The sequence below is a fragment of the Peromyscus leucopus genome, chromosome 15 (genome assembly GCF_004664715.2).
Source record: "Peromyscus leucopus breed LL Stock chromosome 15, UCI_PerLeu_2.1, whole genome shotgun sequence".
Taxonomy (NCBI): Eukaryota; Metazoa; Chordata; class Mammalia; order Rodentia; family Cricetidae; genus Peromyscus; species Peromyscus leucopus.
The window spans coordinates 56,495,784-56,518,796 of NC_051076.1; the positions used below are offsets into that span (position 1 = coordinate 56,495,784).

The following is a 23,013-nucleotide window of genomic DNA, read 5'->3' on the forward strand; positions in this document are numbered from 1 at the left end:
GCAAGCAAAGTGATCCCACTGGTGCCATAGTGGCAAGCCTGTTATGTGGGTTAACAATCACTTTCTGATTAGATCTGACGCCTGCTCCACAGGAGAAAATTCGTATCTGCTATAATAAACCCGGTCCAAAACCCATGTCTGGGGAGGTTATAGGTCCTAGTGTGGAAGCTACTACTGTTGTTTTGCTAAATGGACATGATGCACACATAACATTGCCGAAGTCGAAGTTCTAAGACTAAATGATGAATGCCCAAGCATAGTGGGACATCTGTATCACTCCTCCCAGGCTCGGAGAAGATCCCAGAAGAAGGGGAGGAGAGAATGTAAGAGTTGAAGAAATGAGGGGAGGTGATGTGGGACACTGACTTCCTGCATGACGTGGCTGTGGCGCTCGTGAATTCACAGCGTCTGTGATAATCTGATCTGCACAAGATTGGGCCCAACTACATCCTTTTACGGAAGGGGGATGAGCTCACGGGACCCCACTCTTCCTTGAGAATTTATACAGTAGTTAATGGTTGATGAGGTGATACACAGAGCCACTTATCAGATGCCCCTGTAAATACACTTTCACCGTGTGCCTGTGAACAACCCTGAGGAAGCACATTGAATGGCCACAAAATATTGAAAGAAGACATTAGAGCCGGGCGGCGGTGACGCACACCTTTAATCCCAGCACTCCGGAGGCAGAGCCCAGCGGATCTCTGTGAGTTCGAGGCCAGCCTGGTCTACAAAGTGAGTTCCAGGACAGGAGCAAAAACTACACAGAGAAACCCTGTCTCGAAAAACAAAAACAAAAACAAACAAACAAACAAAAAAAGACACTAAAGTAGGAGAGAGGCTAGTTTGGAAGGAGATTGCTGGAAGGCTGATCAAGCTCCATTATGGATATGTATGAAAACGTCACAATGAAACCATCACTGTGTGTAACCAACGTAGATAATAACGGTGTTTCTAAAAAAGAAGAACATTCAAAGGCTACCTGCCTACTTCAGGATCACCACGAACCCTAAACCTGTTCCCTCATCTCCACCCCCTCCCCAGAGGGTATGCTTCTTGCCAGAAACAAAAGCTGCCTGTCCCAGGGGCTGTCCCCTCAGATCTCTACGCGGGGCAGAACCTAGGCAGGGTACACCAGCACCAAGCCTAGGCCAGCCTCGTCCCACTGCTCTGCAAGCCTGGCCTGGGCATTGCGCTTTTCTGCCTCCAGCTTCCTGGTGCCTTGATTCCTCTTCACCCCCCATCCCTGTCCTCTGCCAAATTGTTTCAAAAAAAAAAAAAAAAAAAAAAAAAAGAACTCAGGGTTCTTTGAGCTAGTGGAGGACCGCATAAATGCAGGCATTATTAGCATCATTACCATTAAATATTAATAATGGCATTAGCATTGTCTATTATAAGCCTTAAAAAGAAGCTTCGGGAACCCAGGGTTGAAATGGCAAAGAGAATAATTAGGCCCCTCTGGGCCATAGACCCCTCCAGGCCCTTGAGTGAAATTAGGAAGGCAAATGCAAGGATAGAATATGGAGATTTTCCTTCTGGACCCCTACTCAGGCCAATCTAACTCCTCCTGACACTACCTAAATCCTGCTCCCTGCACAGGCCTCACATCCAGGCTCCTGCCACCTCCATGCCCTGTGCCAGAAAAGCATCCCTGACTCTCTCCACATCTGTCCAGTCCGAGCCAGGAGGCACTTCTCTTTATCCCACTGAAGGCTTCATCTCCCTCTGCCCACTCCATGCTCACAGGTACCCGGTGCACTGTCTACTGTTCAGCCAGTCAGCTTGTTTCCCTGGGTTTCTGCCATGCACCGTGCTAAGTAGGAGGATGGGGGCTGGGCAGGATGACCTCTCCCTCAGACACTGCATGGCCAATACAGCAACAACATAGCCATGGAAACTTTGGACAGCAGCTGACATTCCATGAAGTCCTTTTAGCAATGTATTGGTTAGCTCACAGAGCCACGCTACCATCCCAGACAGAAGTAAAAGCCATCCCCAGTTTACTGAATGGTTTTTAGGGATGGAAGCTGGAAACGTACACCCATTGAGGGAATGCTTACCTAGTCTGCCCAACTGAGCTCCATCCTCAGTGCCAAATAAAATCAGATGGGGTGATTCAAAATTGTAATTCCAGCACTGGGAAGGAAGAGGCAGGAGAATCACAATTTCAAGGTCACTCTAGGCCATGTAACCAGTTCAAGGCTAGGCTGGACTGCTTAGAGACCCTCGCTTTTGTTTTTAATTTGTTTATTTGCTTTTTTCAGGATAGCGTATTTTTAGAGTAATCAAGTCTTATTCAGTGGCTTGCCTAATGTCATCTAGGTAGGGGTGCTGGGCTAGGGCAGGCTGTTCCCTCAGTGGCAGATCCACAGCCACCCTATTCACTGCAGCAGAGAGGGAGAAAGCAAAAAGTGGTCTTTGCCATGGGCACAGGCCCTTGTGCGAGAGCTGGGCAGTCTCCGTTCCAGAAAAGTCAAGTGCAAACCTCCTAAGCTAGCTCCTTCTTGTGCATCTCTATGCTGACACCAGCTCCGAGTGCATGTGGTGACCCTTATTTTCAGATGGTGGGGGTCACTTGTCCATGGCCACACGGATGCTCAGAAGCAGTGTGGAGAGCCAGGGCGATCTGTCTTCAGTGTCTTGCTGCGTGTTGCTATGGCTGTGGATGGAGAGTCACGTATTACAGCAGACAGCTTTCAAAAGGATTGGGGTGCTCTGAAGATAGACCACATTCTCTGGTTCTTGGGGTCCTGCCGTTCAGGCAGCCATGCATGATGACCTCCTGGGAGCTCCAGAAAAGGGAGCAGTATCCAAAACCAGAGGCGGCTCTGCTGCTGGCTTAGAGAAGCCAAGAGAAGAAATACGGAAACGGTGCTGGCGAGGAAAGAGAGCGCAAAGCCAGTAATACCAAGAGGTCGTGGCAAGATCTCGTCCTCCCTTGTCCCCTAGGACTGAGCCCAGGCCCTGTGGACTGACGGAGGTCCTCTGGACTCCAGCGCTATTGATCTGGTGGGGCTAAGGCAGAGAAGAGCAGATGGTCTTGGAAGGATTGAATGGTCCTCAGAATGCCTCCTGAGCCTCCCAGGGGGCACCAATGTTTATAGACAAAACGGTGGCCCATGTGATTAGTCACTTGGCTATCTTCGGCTGGCCCTTTGTCACCCCATTTGGGAGTCTGTGGAGACTCAACTTGGAGATCAGACATTCTGGACATATCAGAATTTGGTTCTCCATGTAAAAAAAAAAATTGCCCTGACATTAGAAATGGGGATTCCAGGCTCCGACAGGCGCCCCAGTCAGGAAACAACCGTATTCTTTACTTTGTATCCTCTGTACCATCAAGAGCAGACAACCGGCATCCTCAGCAAAGAGTTCAGCCAGGAGCTCTGGGTCAGCCACTCTTGCTTTAGCGCATGTGGCAGCATCCGTGGTGACGTGAGCAGGAGGAACAAGAGGAAGGTAACACCAGTGTTCCCTGGGTGAGTGTGCTGGGTAAAGCTCTTGGCACAGCCCCGAGCCTTCTGGAGACAGACACCACTTCTGCTGATACCAAACTCAGGGCACCCATGACAAAGCCCTGCCTGGAGCCTCACATGCCTACCTCAGGCACACCCCAAATAAGAGCGTGTCATAGACCAACACTGACGATCCCTGGCGCCCACCTCCCAGCTCATCTGGCTCAGCTGAGCACTCCATGCAAGTGAGAGAGCAAACTTGGGACCCGTCTTTCTAAACTGAGGTCCTTGCTTGGTAAATATTCGTATTTCTACTCGGCCTGTGAGGATCCGCCGGCGATGGGCAGGCTGACTGTCAGGGGATCTGAGAGAGTCTTTAAGGGCAAATTTGCTGACACTAATGACCCTCCCTCAGAGACCTGGTCTCCACCACAAGGGCAGCAGTTGTCCCAAAATAGAGTCACAAAGACAGCTGTCTCTGTCTAAAACAATCCTGCAAGCAGTTCCGGACCCGTGGCTCATCAGCCCCACAGCAGCAGACACGTCACCCTGTTCCGACTGTCTTCTGCTAGAGACACCTTGCAGAGACCCTGGGTAGAACAAGGTTGACTTGGGAGGTGTTAGCAGTGTGACATACCTCAGGACCTTGGGGACAGCATGCTTGCCCCAGACAGGCAGACAGACAGACGGACAGGACCACAGTAATCAGGAGCAGGACACACTGGAGGAAGCAGATGTGACTGTCTTGTCACAAATTTAATTCAAAATTACACGAGAAACAGCTTGGCGGAGTTTAGGCATCTCTGTATCAGAACAAAGGAGTTGTACTTTTCTAGGTGTGCCCACCCTTGGCAGGGGTACTGCGAGAAGAGAGGCGTAAGTCTCTTTGCCAAGCATTTGGATTCCTGCTCCTCTCCAGGTCCACAGCCACTGGCCAGTCAGCAAGCTCCGGAGCCATGTTCACATTGGACAGGTATAGCATTTAAGACTCAGAGGCTGGCTACCCTCGCCAGCTGCTGCAGCATCTGGGCCACTAGCCAGTTTGGCCCTGGACAGCAGGCAGACCCGAGTGGGGTGAGACAGCAGTGACAGCCTGTCAGGGCTGACTGGTGCTGCAGATGGCTGGTCGCTCTGCCTGCAGGCTTCAGTCTTCCCGGGCATGTCCCCACGTGACAGGAGCAGAGCAGGAGAGGCGTGCGACTACCCAGGGTGAGCACCTGGAATCTCGGAGCCAGCAGAGGTCTTGGTCATCTTTAACTCTTTTAGGTTACAGTGAGGCTCGACGGAGGCAAGGCACTTAGTCAAACACCACACACACACACACACACACACACACACACACCCATCAATAGCAAAGCACGGAGTGGACCCTCCAGGGACTCAGACTCCGGTCCCACGAGCTTTTCATGAAGTCACATTTTTGCCGGTTGAAAATAGGCTGGATCTAGGTGTACTGGTGTGCAAAGATGTCCAAGCTCAATTATATAGTCAAATATATTTTTGCAAATTATGGTGTATTTTGCGATCCCATTTTCATAAACTAATCCTAATCACCCATGTAATGCAAGTGAAAATATAAACCTAGAAGGGAGTACTCAAATTGTTAAGAATGGAGGCTGGGGACTTTCGCTATCGATTTTTAATTTCTTTTGTGGTTTGACCATTTTGTCAAAAATTAAAAAAAAAAATCCCATGTTACTTCTGGGCAAAAACAAGGAAGAGGAACGTGATGGGTGAGGGGACAGGGGTGACAGAGGCTGACCCTCTCCATCACAGCTGCCCCATACAGAAAATCGGAGGTTATCTGGATCCCATCCTCTAACAAGGGATTAGGGAAGGAGCGAGGCAAGAAACCTGGTGCTCGTGTGTCGCCAGGATTTCGGGAGCAAGAGACACTTTCTTTGTGCCTCCTCAGCGCACCGCTCTGCAGCCTTGTCAGTTCTGGGCTGGGCACGGAGCTGCCCAAGCTTGATGTAAGGCGGCGGCGGCGGCGGCAGCGGCGCGGCGGCCGTGCTCCGGCGGCTCGCTCCCTGGTCCTTAAATGACGGCAAATGAGGTAGAGCCGGGAGGGTGGGGACGTCGGGGTGGGAGGGGGCAGAGGGAGCCATCTCCGGCCGAGCGTTGGCTGAGGAGCAGAGCCAGCCAGTGAGCGGAGCCTGCGAGAGGGAGGAGCGCATCCTGATGCAGAGATGCTGCAGTGGCTCCGGGCGCGCACACACTTACGCATCCTCGCCCGCGGCCGCTGCTGCCGCTGCCGCCGCGCCAGGACAGCCAGTGGCTAAGGCCGGCGGCGGGGCCAAGCAGCTGTGAGGCTTGGCGGCAGGGTCTGCTCACCGGGCTGCCGCAGCGTTGCCCCAGCCAACACCCTTCCCGCACTCCAGGTAGGTGCCTATCGTTTCTGTCTGTGCCAGTCCAGGGGCTTCCCCGGGTGCTGTTCAGGAGGGGCTCAGAGCTCGGCCCTTATAAACATCTTCCTAGAAACTTGGAAGGGGACAAGGACACACGCAGCAGACTGGGTCCCGGTTGACCTTTCACCCCAGCCCCACAGTGGCCACCCCTCAGACTCAGGCTCTCCCCCGTCCTGTCTAGGTGGGTGGCGTTCTGCAAGGCCTGGTTCACCGGTCCAGGAAGCTGGCCCCCAGGAGGGTCCAGAAACCTGAGCAGGAAGTGGCAACTGGCTGCCAAGGGGGCAGGGGCTCCTGGGGCCTGCCTTGGACCAGAGCCAGTGCCAAGCAGCTCTGTAAAGCCGGGCCCTACCCTGTCCCTGGAAGTCCCTAGATGGACCTGAACCTGAGATCCCAAATTTGAGGTCATAGGGGGGCTGCTTCTGCCGGATGACCTCTTTTCAAAGTCTTGGTTCTAATGGACCAGGGAGGCGTTGGAAGAGAGGAGAGCACAACACAAGTCTGGACAAAGACTGTCCAGGAGCTGGGACTTGGGAGAGAAACTGAGGCAAGTCGTATCCCCAGGGTGAGGCTGGAATCTCGCCTGCAGTTCCTTTCCTCCTCCTCCTCCCTCCTCAACCCTCTCCTCAGATCCCTCCCCCTCAGCCTCACTGGTGGGAGGGAAGGATTTGCTCAAAGTTTGGCTTTCCAGGGGATTCTAGAGAGAGGGGGCAACCCCTCTGCCTAGCCCCGTGGCTTATGTAATGGGCTGCAGGAGAGACGCCGCGCCAGTTGGGGAGTGTCTGGAACCACCTCTTAGACTGGCTGGAGCACTGGCCGCCAAGGGGCTAAGATGAGGCTGTGCCCGTGAAAGAGTGTCTTGGGCTGCACAGGCAGCCTGGACCCTGAAGCTCTACGCACCCCATCCCTACCCCAAGGAGACAGGGGAGCTGAGCTTTCCTCCCATCTTCAGGGTAAAGCTGCCAAAGTTGTTAGTACATTTGTAATTACTGTGACCAGCCCTGAGTGACTGTGCATGCAAATGACCCCAGCCCTGGACAAGGGTGGGTTTGAACACCATTCCCTTCTGCCAAGGATGCCGAAGAAGGTCCTGCCCACATAGCCTGGTCCTGAGCTCATCTAGTAAGCTATTTCAGGCATTCTCTCGAGCCTCTATTCAGATGCCCCCATCATCCGCTTTAGCCTCTGAGATGATCTACCACCTCTCCCAGGTCCTGTTCAAAGGGACCAGACGCATCACTAAATAACCAGCACAGTAAAGAGTAGACCACCTGTGGGGGGGCAAGCGTGGCTGAGGCTCCAGGGGGAGGGGAAAGAAACCGTCTGCAGGTCAAAACAGGTGTCATATTTCCGGGCTGCCTCCGAGTCAGAAGCATCCGGCTCCTCCCAGGGGCGCCACCAGCTAACTCTGGAGAGCCGGGCTCAGGCAGAACCACCCAATGCTTCTGCCACAAGGTCAAAGTCCTTCCTACTGTCCCGTGGGAGATCTTGGCCAATTTAGAGGCAGGCGGGAGATGAGACAGATAGGAGGCTCCTAAGCTGACGGCATCAAAGACACTCAAGGTCCACGTGCCTTCTTCAGAAGCCGCTGCCCTTGTCCTGATGAAGTGAGGGGTTTGGGAAGAGAGGCGCGCTGCCTGGGGAGGCGGGACCACAGAAGGGATTACTCTCTTTCTTTAGTCTCCAGCAGGCCAGGCCATTCCCTGTATCTCCTATCCCAGAGCATGGACTCTTCAGGTCCACAGGCCCTCAGTCTACCCCCCCCCACTCCATCCCTAGTGACCCTCCGCTGGACACCCCCACTTCCTGGCCCTGTTTAAGTGGAGGGACGGGTGCATTGACTCTGAGTACCTGTGACCCGCTGGACAGTTGTATGTCCTGCCTTCGACCGACCCCAGCTCTCTCCTAAGGCGTGTATACACGGCAGGATGCACCCGAGCCAGCCTCTGTGCTGATGCTATCAGCCTTGCATTTGGGGGGGCCCGAAGACTGCAAAGTCCCTCTCCCAGAGGGCTTTTCCAGCCAAACGGTGGTGGGGAAGCGTATTTCAAAGCCGATCTGCAAGCAGGCGTATGGGAGATATTTGTAGTTTGAGAGAGACTCTTAGGAGTGGAACCAGAGCATCAGGGAAGAAATGGTTTGTTAACACACAGGGAAGAACCAGAGCAAAGAACACTGCCACTGAAGAATGAGGAACTTCGATCAGACAATAGATACTTCTGAGAAGGAAATAAAGATATAGGGTAACCCCCAGTCACATGTCCCTTAGGATGGCTGCAGAGCTGGGGTCAGTTCAAGGCTTGAGACAGTCATGCCCAGAGGCAGAAGTTAGGCTGAGTGACAGGTACATTTCTTCCAGCCTCAGGCCATCCTCTTTCAAATGGCAAACGATGACATCCTTTTCATCTGCCTACATGCTGGCATTTCTGGTTCTTCAGGGGACTACTGGTCCTCATCTAGACCAAAATCCCCAGAGCTGTTGCTAACTTGGAGCATTCACAGGACGGATTTCACTCTCCTGGAAGAAAGTTCCTTTTTGTGGTTTAATGAGTCTTTGTACAAACTGAGTCCATGTTTCTTTGTCTACTAAATGAGGCTCAACCAAAAGCAAAGATATGCCATGTCTTTACCCCAAACCTGAGCATCATCCATCCTAGGACACACTAGAATATACCTCAATGTCCATCTCAACCATATGGTCCCCTTATGAACTGCAGAAGTCACCCCCGCCCTGCTTACAGGCACCCATCCTGATTTAAAACCATAAGGTCTCCTCCAGAGGAAGCCTATACCATCTCAACATCTGTTAATCCCCAGGACTTGGAGGTTCCCCATATGCACAGGTTTTTGTTCTCTACCAGCTTGCAGAAAACCGTCTTGAGAGCTGGGGGATGGGATGGGAATAAGGAGTCTCCTCTCAGTAAAGGGAGTAGGCATGCAAAAATTGGCCCGCTAACGCATGAGGTTCTCTTCTTCCAAATTTGGTCCTTTGGAAACCACTTGAAACAATTGTTCATGCTCCTCCAGTTTCACAAAGGATCCTTCCAAGGACTGCGGGTAAAGAGCAGCAGAAGGAGGCTTGTCTTGCATATGGGAGGATCTGGGTTTGATGCCCAGCACTGTATTAAAAAAAAAAAAAAATGGAGTGTGAGATCCTTCTTCCAAGGCCATTACTTGCTTTCTCACAGCACACACAGAGAAGGGCTAGCAGAGTGGGGTGACTGAAGGTCCAGGATGACTGGACCCTCGTCCCACACTTCCTTCCAGGAAGACCTAAGTCACCCCACCCCCATCCCCATCCCTCTGGCCTCTTAACTCTGAAGGGTAGACTCAGAGTTACGAGTCTGTAGATTCCAGGCTGCAGACCAAGGGCCAGACTTCCTCACTTGGTATTGAAGGTTCAGTCAGCCCCCCGAGTCTGGGAATCCCAGTATCCCCATGGGACTTACCTGCATTGACTCCTCAGGAACCGGCTGCAAACACAAAGAGCCGAGCCTGCTGGGGAAGGAGAGCTGAGGACTTCCACCTCTTCTCACTGGGAGCTGAAGGTCCCTATCCCATCCATTCCTCCTCAAGCACCTCTTTACTTCAGGCCCTTCCCCTGCCCAGTGGCGCCTGGCCTGGCACACTGAGCAGCCCAGCAGCCTCCACACCTCTGCTTGGAGCCCCATCTTCCCAGCAGGCTGTAGTGACGGAGACCCTCCTGGACTTGGGTGGTCCTGCCAGATAGTGATCCCCATTCTAAGGAGATGATGAATGCTGAGCTCAGTCTCTCTCTGCCCTTGACAGGAGTTGGGCACATGAGAAAAAAAAATCACTGACAGCACCACGGACCCACCCAGACCATGTTCTCTGAACATGTGGTGTTGGGTACAAGAATGCCAATGGGTTATCTTTGTGCCGTCATCTGGGGTGATCGCTTGGGTTTGCCTCATTACATCACACCTGTGGAATGTGAGGGCAAGGTTCTGTCGAGAGATGACAGGCATCTTTGCCATTAGCACGAGACCATGTCAGCAAGCCAACTCACACAAGTGCAGTGTATGTGGATATCGGGGGCACAAGGAGAGCTTGGTTATAAGATCCCATCTTTCCAAGCATTGGCAGTGGCCCAGGTATGGCTCTGTCTTCACCATCATCCCCTTGAGGTGACCCTTCTTGTCCCCATTTTACAGAACAGAAACTGAGGGGCGAGAGATTGGTACAGAAGGCAGGAACTTGGGTTATACTAGGTAGGGATGCTAGGGCTCCTTAACTCAATAACCTGCCCTATAACTCCAGAGACACGCTGGGTTGACCCGATCTCTCTGTCTTCTACTGTGCTCCAGACCCTTCCTTCCCACCACACTGTATACACCACCACCACACCACCTCCCTGCCCTTTTTTTCGAGACAGGGTTTCTCTGTGTAGTTTTGGTGCTCATCCTGGAACTCACTCTATAGCCCAGGCTGGCCTCGAACTCACAGAGATCTGCCTGGCTGTGCCTCCTGAGTGCTGGGATTAAAGGCGTGCACCACCACCGCCTGGCCCACCATACCTTTTAATTCTCTGATCTCCTTGACTGGAAAAGGGAAGAGTTGGGGCCCAGAGCTGGGTATCCCAGGAGGCAGCGCTGGGCTATGTACTTTTTTTTTTTTTTTTTTTTTTTTTTTTTTGACTTAGCCAAGAAACTCTGTCATGTGCTGGAGTCTAGTTTATAGTCTGCTGTCCCCAAGCTGTCTGTCCTTCCCCCACCCTTGGTTTCCTGGACTGGAAACTTCTAGTGTCTCTGAACCTCTCAATGGCCTGTTCCGCCATGTTCCTCACAGAACCAGCCCCTTGATGGTGACAGCCTGTGCCCGACTGTGACAGCCTGTGCCTGTACCCCTGCACCAGGGCAGCTGGCCTGGGCAAGGCTTGGCTGGCTCAGAGCTGGCAGGGCCAATCTGGACCTGGCATAACTCCACTCCAGCCTCACCCTGACAAAAAGGTCCTCTCCATCCTGGGCCTTCTAGAACATGTCATCGGGCAGATGGGGTGGGGAGATGACTGATCTCTCAACTTGGAAGTACGTCTCGCGGCTGCTCTCAGCTGGCCGGGGAGTGCCGTCAAGGGGGTGTCTCAGTTACTGCCTCCCGTGTGCTCAGAACAATGCCTGGCACGTGGTCACTGAACACTGTAATGGGGTTGCATGGGGTAGCACATTCCTGTGATCCCAGCTGCGCCAAGAGGCTTGTGGGTTCAAGGCATAGAGAAGACCTTGCTTCCCACCACCATGACACGTGTGCATGCACACACACACACATAGACACACACACACACACACACACACACACACACACACACACACAGAGCAAGAGAGCATCCTGGGAAAGTCAAGGACAGGAAGTGGATACCAGAGGAGATGGAGGCAGGAGAAGGGGGTATCTAGAGCCATCCTCCCCCTCTCTCCCCACAGTAGACTGATAGAGGTCCAAATGGCACTGGGGTTTCACAGCTACTTGATAACCAGCACAGGTGATACCTCATGTAGCCACAGAACCGCTCTGTAATGCTCACATAATCCCCATTTTGCTGATGGGAAAACTGAGACTCCATTGGGGGAATAACTTGTCTAAGCCCATAGAACTGTAAAGAGAGAGGTCAGGGGCTAGGGAGAGGACTCAGTGGTTAGAGTGTGTACTGCTCTCAAGGGCTTGAGCTAGGTTCCCAGCATCCAGCTCCAGGGGGTTTGACATCCTCTTCCAGCATCTGTGGGCACCTACACTCACATGCACATACCCACATAAGTACTCATAATTTAAAATATAATCAATCTTTACAGGGCAAAAAAAAGGATGAGGTCTCATTACCAACTCCTGTCTATCAGTTTCCCAATCATCGGGTGGGTGGGTGGGCTCCAAACTGAGGCAGCGTCTCCCTGTTTTGAGGATAATACCCTACATTTGTGTGGCACCCAGAGGTGTACTTTGAGATTCCCTGTGACCCTGCTGATCTGGAGACCTCGGGGTGTGTGTGTGTGGGGGGGGTACTTGTATGTGTGAGTGTGGGCATGTGGACCATATGCCCTGGGCTGCCACACAAAGCACCAAAGACCTCCCAGCCTGGTCAGGTGTACACTGGGCTCCTGTACACACTGTGAGTGCCTGTGTGTCGTGTGTCCACCTGCTCACGAGGCATACGGCCACAGTGGTTCTCGATTAGTTGAGTGTGACACACAAGTGACACATATTATGTGCCAGACACTTTTCTGGGCACAGTGCTCTAAAGATGGACAGGGGACAAGCCTCTCCTCTCGGGTGACTGACAGTCTTCCACTGGAGACAGTCCCGCAGGCAGAAGCTGTGGATGGCCAAGGGCTGAAATCCATGTTCAGAAGACTGGTACATCTTGGGTACCTCCAGGTGGGTGAGGTGTGAACAATGCCCTGCAGCATGAGGACACCTTCCCTAGGGAGAAATGAATTTGGCCATTGGGGGAGACACTGTGGACGGTGGGGGGGGATCTAGAGATGCCCACTGTCTGCACTCTAAGACAGAACTAAGAGTAGCAAGAATGGGGGCTGGCCCAATGGGGCTTGACACACTTCCCGACACGAAGCAGAGACTATGAGGCTGGGGTCACACTGGGGGGCGTGCTTCTCCTCTTGACCCCCACCCCTGCTCTTGAGACTGCTGGACATCCCTGCCACACACACCCTGGCAGGCCCAGGGCACTCTTCATCTTGACTTTGGGCAGCCGGAAGCAGGAAAGGTGGTAAGAGCCCAGGTGGAGGAGGGCTGGGGACTTCTTCTATGAGGGAAGGGGTTGTGAAGTGAGGCGCATCCTGAGCCTTTAGTCATCTGCACAGTCCTCCTTCTCAGCCCACGGGGCAGCGGGCCGGACTGCTCTCTCAGGAAGCATCAGAGAGCCTGAGCTGAAGGATCTGGAAGAGAGCCATTTCACAGAGGACACAGATACAGACCGCAGGGCTCCACCACCAGCTAGTGGGGAAAGCCTTGCCCGGGCCTTCCGCAGGCAGCGGGGGGCGAAGGGGGGCGGGGGGAGGCAGGCTGGCAGAATCTGTAGCCAGGTGCCCGTGCCCTGGCCCTACGGCAGCTCCGAGAGGAAGGAATGGGCTGTGATGACCAGGCTAACCCCAACACCTAGAAGGGAGCTCCTGGGAGTCCCTGTCCCCCAGAAGTCAGGAATTCTTCCTGGGGAGGAGGAGATGGAGAGGTGACCTCGTTCCTGTCCTTGCTTCTCCAATGAGGTCTTCATCTCCTCAGCTGTTGTTCTGCTGAGACCCACCAAGGCTGATTGTGCCAAGTCTCTGTTATCCCAGTGTAAGACAGAGGCTGAGCCATTAACCCACATGGTGGGAGTGTGGTTGATGGGACCAAGGTCATGACCCCATGCGCAGCACCTAGATGCAGCACCTGGGCACCCCAGCCTGGGGCAGAGCTAAGTCATAAAGCTTCCCTTACTTTGAGAAAATCAGTCCTGGTTCAGAGACTGTGCGGCTCCAGAGGGGCTTAGGGGCCCCCACCCAGGCGGCTGTGGGAGAAGCGCAGGGAGAGAGTGGCCCTGAACCCCGGGCACCAGAGGAAGATGCCTTTGGCTCCCCACCCAGGCACATGCCACACTCTCTCAGGGCTCCTCCTGACACAGACGGATCACGATGCAGGCCAGCAGGCAGGTGGGTTCCTGCCTCCCAGTTAGCTCTACTTCCTGATCAGCACCTGCTGGATGGAGGGCGGGGCACTGAGCAGAACCAGACTCCCCTGAGAGGTGGTGGATGGGGGCAATAGGAGGCACTCAGCCCTAGAAGAGCTCCTTCATAATAGCCAAGCCCCTCCTCTGGGACCCGAGGGAGATGAGCGCTTGTGCTCCACAGCACAGACAGGAAACCAAGTCACCAACCAGATGTGCTTGCAGCTGGGAGGGGTGCCGTGGCTCAGGGCCCTCATCCTCTGTCTCCTCAGGTGTCTCGAAGTCTCCAGTTGATTCTCCTGGAGCTGGGCTGTGGTTCCTGTCCTCTGAACTCTGCCTCTGCCTGAAACACCCACCATGGGGACACCCGGCAGGAAAAAGCCATGCTTGCTGCTGCTGGTGCTGGCCACAGTGGCCCTGGTCCCCTCTCCAGGTAAGAGCGCCTGATTATATGGTTAAGTCATTACTACCACTTAGGTGGCAATTCCTCTGCATTGCTGAGGCCATTTCCTTGCTATTTGTGCATCTTGCCTTACCTCTGAAGTTGGGAGGAAAGGTAATGGATCTTTATTATGCTGAAGATGAAGAGAAAATGATCCAGAGGAGCTGAGTAGCTTCCTCTGGGTCAGACATCACCAAGTGGCACAGCCAGATCTCCATGCTAACCACTGGAGCCGTGACCTCCAGAACCACACTGCCCTGTGTGGTAGGTATCACCAAGTGTGACCCCTGGACTAACATGCGATTCAGATGAAAAAAACAATGCCCTCAGCTGTACTTGCCAAATGTCAAGTGCTCAGTAGCCACCTTGGACACCCCAGGCCACGGGACACCTCCATCATATCCAGAAATGTTTCCTGCAGAATGCTCCAGGGTCCTGGACCCAAGGGGATAACAGGTACCCCAAACCATGCTGAAGGGCTTTCTTGAGGCAACCTGGGTGCAAGGGGCAGAAAGGGACCAGAGGAGGCAGAGCAGGGTTGCCAACAGAGGGTCCCATCTCCGTGGTACTCTCTCTAGGCTCAGCTCAGATGGGAAGCAGCTGGCAGAAAGCAGAGAAGGGATCGAGGAGAGCTGGAGTTCCTGTCTTGGAGCTGGGCATCTCCAGGGCTTGTGCTGAGAGGCCAGCTGGCTACTGTTTGTCTGGCCTGAACCCCAAACTCAAATCAACAGGGGGTTCTTTTTCCCCAAAGAGCTACGGGGGAGAAGGGGCACTCGCCCCGCAGTCCTGGAGTTTAGACCCTCCCTTTCACTCACAAGATACAGCCGTGCTCTTTAGATCTTCGTCTCGGCTGGCATGCTCAGAAGCTCTCACGGGGTCCTTGCTGCTGTGATCCACCCTGCACCCAGCTTGATGGGGGTGCTGAGGAGTCGGGCTAACTCCAAGACCCTGGGCCTAGCTATCTACCTGCAGGGCCTCCAGACTGGGGGAACTGCCAGGGTGGGAAGCTCTCACTTTATGGAGCAAGAGATTCCCACCAAGAGAGGACAGAGGAGAAGACCCTCTGTACCCCCTCCCTTGGGGACAACTTCTTTTGGAAGCAAGAGGTGTCAGCACCGCTCAGGGTACCCTGATCTAAATGGGTCAGAAGGCAATTGCCAAAGAGCCAGGACCTGGGCTGCCACCTCCTCCCACGTGTGGCCCGATTGTAGATAGACTCCTTACTGAGACCTGGGAAGTGCTTTTCTGCTCTTGGCTTGCTCACCTGATCCTAGAGTAGAGCTCTGGACCACTCATAACCCAGGGCAAGGAGAGGCGCTGCATCTTCCTTCACATAGCATCTCTCTGGCTCCTTTCTTCTACTGCAACAGTTCTTATGTCTTTTCTGGGGAAAACAGTAACTGGGGACAGAGAATAAGGGCACGTGGGACAGGGGCAGCCTTGGCCCAGGAGTCTGTGTGCATGTGTGGGACAGCATAGACAGGAAAGTCTGTAGCTATGGAGGAAGTGTGGGCCATGTGAGGTCGTCTGTGGACCAGATGCTGTGGGGTGTGGGTGTGAGTGAGGCACAGCCTGTACCTTGATGCCCTCAGCTCCAGCCCCTTTCGGAAGCATTTTTTATACTCTAGATTTCTGGGTTTCCTTCCCAGAACTTCTGATTTCAGGCCTCTGGGGGTGGAATCAGGGCCTCGGATGGTTCCAAAACCTGAAGTCAGAAATCGTGGCCTCTGTGGTTAAAAATGCTGGCTGCACGATGCGGCTGGCGAGGGCAGATCTCCTCCTTTGCTTTGAGGTGGGGCGAGTTATTAAACCTTCCTAAGTCCCAGTCCTTGTGGTGAGAATCACCTCCCTTCTTAAGAGTGCTACGAGAAAAAAAAAAAAAAAAAGAGTGCTACGAGAAAGAATTTGGAGTACGGGATCAGGCACCAGTAAGCAATTGGATCAACAGCACAGTTCTTATTATAACTTAATTATTACCAGTGAGTAGAATACATAACATGCATATAAAATGAGCAAGCAGGGTTATTGGCTGTTCCTGCCTGGAGTAGCAGTGCGTATAGATGTGTATCTGGCCATTTGATTGGCTTAGCGAGACATCTGTATGTGAACATATGTGTGATGAGAGAACCTGTTAGAACACTTGCACAGGTGAGACACAGAGGTGTGTACAGGGGTGTGAATAATGGGGTGAGTGTGAAGGTGTGCCCATGGCTGAGTGTAGAGGGCAAAGCTTTTTCAAGAAGAAAGACAATCTTAAAGTACTGATGTGCCCAGGCGCCGCTCTGCCGCCCCCACCACCCAGACTGAGTTCCTGGAAGCTGCTATTGTATAAGGTGGTTCCCAGCAGCCCACTGCCGCCGCCACTGCCTCCGCAGCCCTCCTTCTCCTCCCTTCCGCCCTCCCCCTCCCCTCTCTCCAGGTGGTCCCAGCTGGGACAGGGTCCCTACCCCCCACCATCATCATTAACTCTGGATTAAGTTGGGCTTTCCGGGGGGGAGATGATGCAATTGCTGTCAGCCTGCACCTCTGAGGCCCCAGGCAGCAGCAAAGGACAGTGACAAGTATTTGGGGGCCGGGGTGGGGGGGGGGGAGGCAAGCAGGAACAGGACTCAAGGGAAGTCTTCAGCAGACCGTTCTGGAAGTCTTGCCTCCTACCTCATCCCTCATTCAGAGGGCTGCTTAACAGATGCCCCTACTCCCAAGGGGCCAGAGCTGGGCCTCAGCTGCAGCAGAGGGGCCACGCTTGGAGTAGGGCTGGCAGCTGGATGTGCCCAGAAAGAAGGCACTAATTGGTTAATGGAGTTCCCTCTTCCCCTCCCCCCCTCCCCACCCGACGAGGAAGGTCTGAAATCCGCTGCGGGAGAGATAGGAGCCAATTAGGGGGCCTGGCTCCCACCTGATCCCACCATGGCCGAGCCACCCCCCTGCTGTGCTGATGCAGGTGTGGAGGACTGTCTACTGTCCGGCCCCACAGCCTGCTGACCCTGTTCCAGGGAGATGGGACAATGGTGTGTGCAGAGCAAGGCGGTGGCCGAGACAGGGCTGGGAAAGGCCAAGGTGAAGTCCATTCGCTAAGCAGCGTTACCTGCCTGATTGGCCATGTGGCCACTGGGCCTTTTTTTTCTTTCCCCTGAGATGTGACACAGTTTTCCAAATGCCACCAGTTGACCTGCTACCACACACCCAACATCCGGCCTTCCGTCTCCTGCCACCCACCGTCCCGAGTCGGGTCTAACAGCTGGTTGATGAGCTTGCCCTCTGTGCCAGGCCCTCCCTGCTTTCTCCTGGGTAGATCCTGTCATGCACCCGGGAAGTGAATTCCTGCTCTTTTCACAGGAGGACACCAGATCAACCCATGGTAGGGGAGGGGGCTGTAACTTGCCCAAGGCGGCCCAGTCCAGCCCCCCAAAATGGGCACTTTTCACTGGGCTACACTGCCCTAGAAGAGCGCTGGACTCCAGGAACACACACCCTTTTCTGCATTTCCTGCTGGTGACGTCTCTCATGCCACCTCCCCTGTGTGAGGGCCCCTGAGAGCCTCACAGTATCTTGTCCCTGAAGCACTCTGTGGCACACCACCCTGCCCTGTCTGCTCTCTGTTCCCTCTCCTGCACAGCAAGGTCCTTCAAGGGAAGGGACTGTGTGTCCGATTCATTTTCACAGCCCTGGGCCAGGTATACAGCAAGCGCTTAATATGTGACTGTAGGTAGGTTACTGACCATGCAAACATGAACTGATGGGACTTGCGCAGGCTATTTACATTAATTAAAATTACATTTAAATTTTGGTTGCTAAGCCACCTTCCAAATCCTCAACTGCCACATGCGGGCCACCTACTGGGCAGTGCAGAAAACGAGGCATCTCCGTGAAGTTCTGCCGCACAGCACGCCCTTACTTAACATAGGACTTCGACGGTCTCGGACCTTGAGCCTCTCATGGGCACCCCCTGTTTGCAGGATGGAGCTTTGTCCAGGGAACCCCAGCCACCTTTGGACCTGTCTTTGAAGAGCAGCCTGTGGGCCTGCTATTCCCAGAGGAGTCCACGGAGGATCAGGTGACACTGGCCTGCCGTGCCCGAGCTAGCCCTCCAGCCACCTACAGGTGAGGTCCCCGCCATAGGTGCCGGGAGGCCCTGGGCAACCATACAGGTTCTCCTCACATCAGCCCTACCCATGCAGGCCTGAGGTCCTCTCTCCACCGTCACTCATTCCTGCTGCAGGTGGAAGATGAACGGCACGGACATGAACCTGGAACCCAGTTCCCGCCACCAACTGATGGGGGGCAACCTGGTCATCGCGAGCCCCACCAAGGCACAGGATGCTGGCGTCTACCAGTGCCTAGCCTCAAACCCAGTGGGCACTGTCGTCAGCAAGGAGGCTGTCCTCCGCTTCGGCTGTGAGATCCATGGGAGCCAAGATGTTGGGTGTGGGTAGATGGGGCCAGGAAAAGGTGCCCAGGAAGGACAGGTGGCAGCCTCGGGCTTTCCTGCCCCACAAATGGCATGCTAGAAACTGCTGCTTCCCCATGGAGGAGGAGCTGGGGAACCCCAGGCTTGAAGACGGTGCCTGAGCCCTGTTCTCCATCTCCAGTCCTGCAGGAATTCTCCAAGGAAGAGAGAGACCCTGTGAAAACCCATGAGGGCTGGGGGGTGATGCTGCCCTGTAACCCACCTGCCCACTACCCAGGTAAGTGGGGATCCTGGGCCATGGTAAGACTGGAAGGGAAATGTAGCAGAAAGGACTTGTGGATGCTCGGAGAGGAAAGACAGGACAGGAGGCGACTTCAAATGGCTCTGCTATTTCCGAGCTAGACCTGAGAGTGTGTCCCCAGTACCTAGCATCCTGAGGACAAAGCTGAAGCCATATCTTCCCTCTACATGCCCCACGCCCACCCCTGTTTAGAGCTGCAAGCTCTCCTGAGAAGGCAGAGCATGCAGCCTGTAGGGTCCCAGCCAGATTGCCCGTGAAACCAGCACGCCCTCGTTTCCTCAAACTTCCTTCCTTTCTAGGTTTGTCCTACCGCTGGCTTCTCAATGAGTTCCCCAACTTCATCCCAACGGATGGGCGTCACTTCGTGTCCCAGACCACAGGAAACCTATACATCGCCCGGACCAATGCCTCCGACCTGGGCAACTACTCCTGTCTGGCCACCAGCCACATGGACTTCTCCACCAAGAGTGTCTTCAGCAAGTTCGCGCAGCTCAACCTGGCTGCTGAAGGTCAGGATCATGGGGCTGTGAGGAGGGGGCTGAAATAGGCTCTGGGAAGATGGACTACCCCCCAAACCCAAGAAGAGCAGCTCCGAGGGCATGGGGCCCTGCTGCCAGAGACCTAGGCACTGGTTGGGCAGCTGGTCTTCCCGGAGGCCTTGCCCAGGCCCCCAGGAGGAAAGGGAATGTTTAAAGACTCAAAACATTTGTGTTTGGACATTTGTGGACTTTGGAAGGCACAAGGCCCCTGAATACAAAGCACCTCCCTGGAGGCCTTTGTGTGTGATTTACATGTCTCTCTCCCCAGATCCCCGGCTCTTTGCTCCCAGCATCAAAGCCAGGTTCCCCCCAGAGACCTATGCATTGGTCGGGCAGCAGGTCACCCTGGAGTGCTTTGCCTTTGGGAAGTAAGTACCATAGGAGGGCCGAGAGTATCCTGGGACTGGGCAGTTTCATTTCAAAGCCCCTCAGGAGCAGGAGGGATCCCAGGATGAGAGAGGACAAAGTCTGTAGGCTAGCAGGGTGCTGGCCACCCAACAGGCACCACCCACTACCAAAGGAAACCACTTCTGCCAGGAGGACATTATATATGAGGGCTTTATAAGCATGAGCGAATCACATGGTCCTCCCAACAGTAAATATGGTCTGAGGAGCACCCAGGCCTAGAGGCAGGGAGCACAGTGTGCAGACCCCATCCTGCCGGTTCAAAGCCCAGCTTCACCACTTGCTGGCTCGGAGACCTCTGGCAAACTACACTATCTCAGTCTGGGCTCTCTGACTGGTGGGTGGTCATGGTAACGGTGCCTTCCCTGTAAGACTGTTACAAAGATTAGATGAGTTAATGGATACCAGGCCCTGAGAATGATGCTTGGCATTTAACAAGAGCCACATGAATGTTACATTAGGTCTTTTAAAAACGGAAAGCTTTTCTTGCTCTCCCAGAAAAAAAAAAAAAAAAAAAAAAAAAAAAAAAAAGGTTCATTAGATCAGGGTTCCTTAGCCACTGCTATGTGGGAAGTTATTGGGCCTCCAGAAAAAGATGTGTAACAAGCGTTTGGCAGGGTAGTGTGTTGACCCCTCTGGAGTCATTGGTTCCCTAGCCCATTTTAGTATACAAATTACTAACAACCAAAGTGCCTTGGGAAAGTGGGGTGATGTGAAAGGGGGCCTGTAAAGACCCAGCTCACAGGCCCCTGTTGGCCACTGGGGTGAGAGGGCAAGCTGGCTTCAGAGTACAGATCACATGGGAAACCAGTGGCACTGGCTTCACCGCTGTGGCTGGGGACGGGGGACTGTGACAGGGGAGCCCTCTTCTTGTCTCTTCCCTGCCTATGTTCCTAGTCTTGTCTGTGCCCTCTCTCCCTCTGCCCCTCCCCGAAAAAGAGTCCCCTTCGCCCTGTCCGGCACTTCAGGAGGGCCCTGTGAGTATAGATAGGCTCTGTGGACACGCGAGGAGCATGCCCAGCTCGGCTCACCCCCTCTGGCTCTTTCTCCCCCCCCCCCCACTCCCAGCCCCGTTCCCAGGATCAAGTGGCGCAAAGTGGATGGCTCTTTGTCCCCTCAGTGGGCCACCGCGGAACCCACCCTGCAGATCCCCAGCGTGAGCTTTGAAGATGAGGGCACCTATGAATGTGAGGCAGAGAATTCCAAGGGCCGTGACACCGTCCAGGGACGCATCATTGTGCAGGGTACAGAGCTGGGGACACGCCCCCTTCTCCTTGAGGAAACAGCATGAAAATCAAAGAGACCGGGAAGGCCTCTGGCTCGAGCCTTCTGACCCTTGCCGGGACTACTAAGCATAGTTGCAGAGGCCATCTCGGAGCTCGGCGGAGGCATACAGAAAGCACGCAGCCCTTTCAAGTGATTTAGTTGCTAAAGCAGTCACGGGCGCAACCATAGAGTGCCAGCTTTCTTCTGGCCCCACTTCTTTGTCTCGCCGTCCCGGAACGCCAACAGCGCCCCCTACCGTCACTTACAAATACTGCAACCTTATAATTCCCCATTTAACGAGCCTAACAAGGCTCCTCCCAGCCAGTCCAGGTTTTTTTCTCTCTTACTTCCCCACAGCTCAGCCTGAGTGGCTCAAGGTGATCTCAGACACAGAAGCCGACATTGGCTCTAACTTGCGTTGGGCCTGTGCAGCGGCGGGCAAGCCTCGGCCCATGGTGCGCTGGCTGAGAAACGGGGAGCCTCTGGCCTCCCAGGTAGGGGAACTCCGAGGCTTCCTCCCACATGAGCATCCTCTGTTGCTGGCCCTGTTACCCTGATGGGCCAACCTGGATGTCTTGGGATGTTCTGTTGCTTCTTCCCATGGCCATGGGTGGGCCAGCTGTGCAGGATCTTAGAGATCTGGGATCCTAAGTCTGACCTCCAGGAAGCCTAAGATACCAGGCAGCCCTGAACTCATGAACTCCCATTCTGATGTTGGCCTAGAGCCTCTGCACACACACACACACCCCCAGTCCCTTCTGTCCTCCAACAGTCCTGATCTCCCTGCCCTGCCTTGGCTCTTCTGCACAGAACCGGGTGGAGGTCTTGGCTGGGGACCTGCGATTCTCTAAGCTGAGCCTGGAGGACTCTGGCATGTACCAGTGCGTGGCAGAAAATAAGCATGGCACCATCTATGCCAGTGCTGAGCTGGCTGTGCAAGGTAAAGGACCCTGGGGCGGGGCGGGGTGGGGGGGAGAACAACCCTGGAACATGCAGGTTGTGGCTGGGTTCGTCTGAGCTTTCCTTTCTCCAAACCCATACACACACACACACATCTATAACTCCTCATGTCCATCTTACAGCAGAAAAAAAAAATCATAGCAAGCTCAAATGCCTAATGTTTCCTTGGTCCCTGTCAAATGAAGGGCAGGCCTTTCACGGTCCACCCTTGACTCTCGTTTCCCCTCAGAGCAGTGTTCAAGGGGCAGTATGAAGCATTTCTTAAATCAGGAAACTGAGGCAGAGAGTCAGGTGACTTGCCACAGGCCACAAAGCTGAAGGAGCTAGGTTAAATAAAGATCACTAGTCACTGCAGAGAGCATGCTTTGTCTAGCTGTGTCCTTGGAGAACTCTCAGTCTGGTATCTTGAAACTGGTGCTACTTAGCGGCTACTCTTCTTTAAATTTTATTTGTATGAACGCCTGTATTTGTATGTGTATCACATGCCCATAGAAGTCAGAAGAAAGCATTGATTTCCTGGAATGGGAGTTACAGACAGTTGTGAGCCACCATTTGGGCACTGGGAATTGAACTTAGGTCCTCTGTGAGAGCAATCCATGCTCTTAACCACTGAGCCGTCTCTCCAGCCCCAAGACTCATTCTTTCTTTCATTTGTTTATTCAACCAATACTTATTCAACATCTCCTGAGAAATAAACAAAAAAGATCACCTGCCTTGAGGTTCTGTACAATCCAACAGAGGGAGAGGAATAAATAACCAAGAAATTCATTCCAGATACTCTAAAAATGTGGTATAAGAAAACCCAGTAGAGCAGTGGTACTAAGGTGAGCATGTTAGATGGGGTGGTCAGGGAAGACTCTCTGAGGAAGTCAACTGGACGTGACCTGAAGGAGCCAGCCTTGTAGAGATCTGGGGGGGTTTCAGGTAATATTAGGCAAACACAAAGATCCTGAAGCAAGAAAGGTGTGGTGACTTCAGAGGGTTAAAAAGGAAAGCTGAGCCGGGCAGTGGTGGCCCATGCCTTTAATCCCAGCACTCAGGAGGCAGAGGCAGGAGGATCTCTGTGAGTTTGAGGCCAGCCTGGTCTACAGAGCGAGTTCCAGGAAAGGTGCAAAGCTACACAGAGAAACCCTGTCTCGAAAAAAAAACAAAGCTGAGGG

General features: G+C 53.8%; 1 protein-coding gene across 1 annotated transcript in view; it reads left to right on the forward strand.

Annotated features, from left to right (window-relative positions):
- Positions 1 to 5,579: 5,579 nt before the first annotated feature.
- Cntn2 (contactin 2) overlaps positions 5,580 to 23,013 on the forward strand; it is a 28,932-nt gene continuing 11,498 nt past the window's right edge. Inside the window, 10 exon segments of the mRNA XM_028876543.2 lie at positions 5,580 to 5,836; positions 13,805 to 13,965; positions 17,931 to 18,075; positions 18,194 to 18,369; positions 18,564 to 18,659; positions 18,983 to 19,192; positions 19,491 to 19,590; positions 20,696 to 20,871; positions 21,251 to 21,387; positions 21,704 to 21,833. Coding sequence (XP_028732376.1) covers positions 13,890 to 13,965; positions 17,931 to 18,075; positions 18,194 to 18,369; positions 18,564 to 18,659; positions 18,983 to 19,192; positions 19,491 to 19,590; positions 20,696 to 20,871; positions 21,251 to 21,387; positions 21,704 to 21,833 — 1,246 coding nt within the window. The 5' untranslated portion in view covers positions 5,580 to 5,836; positions 13,805 to 13,889.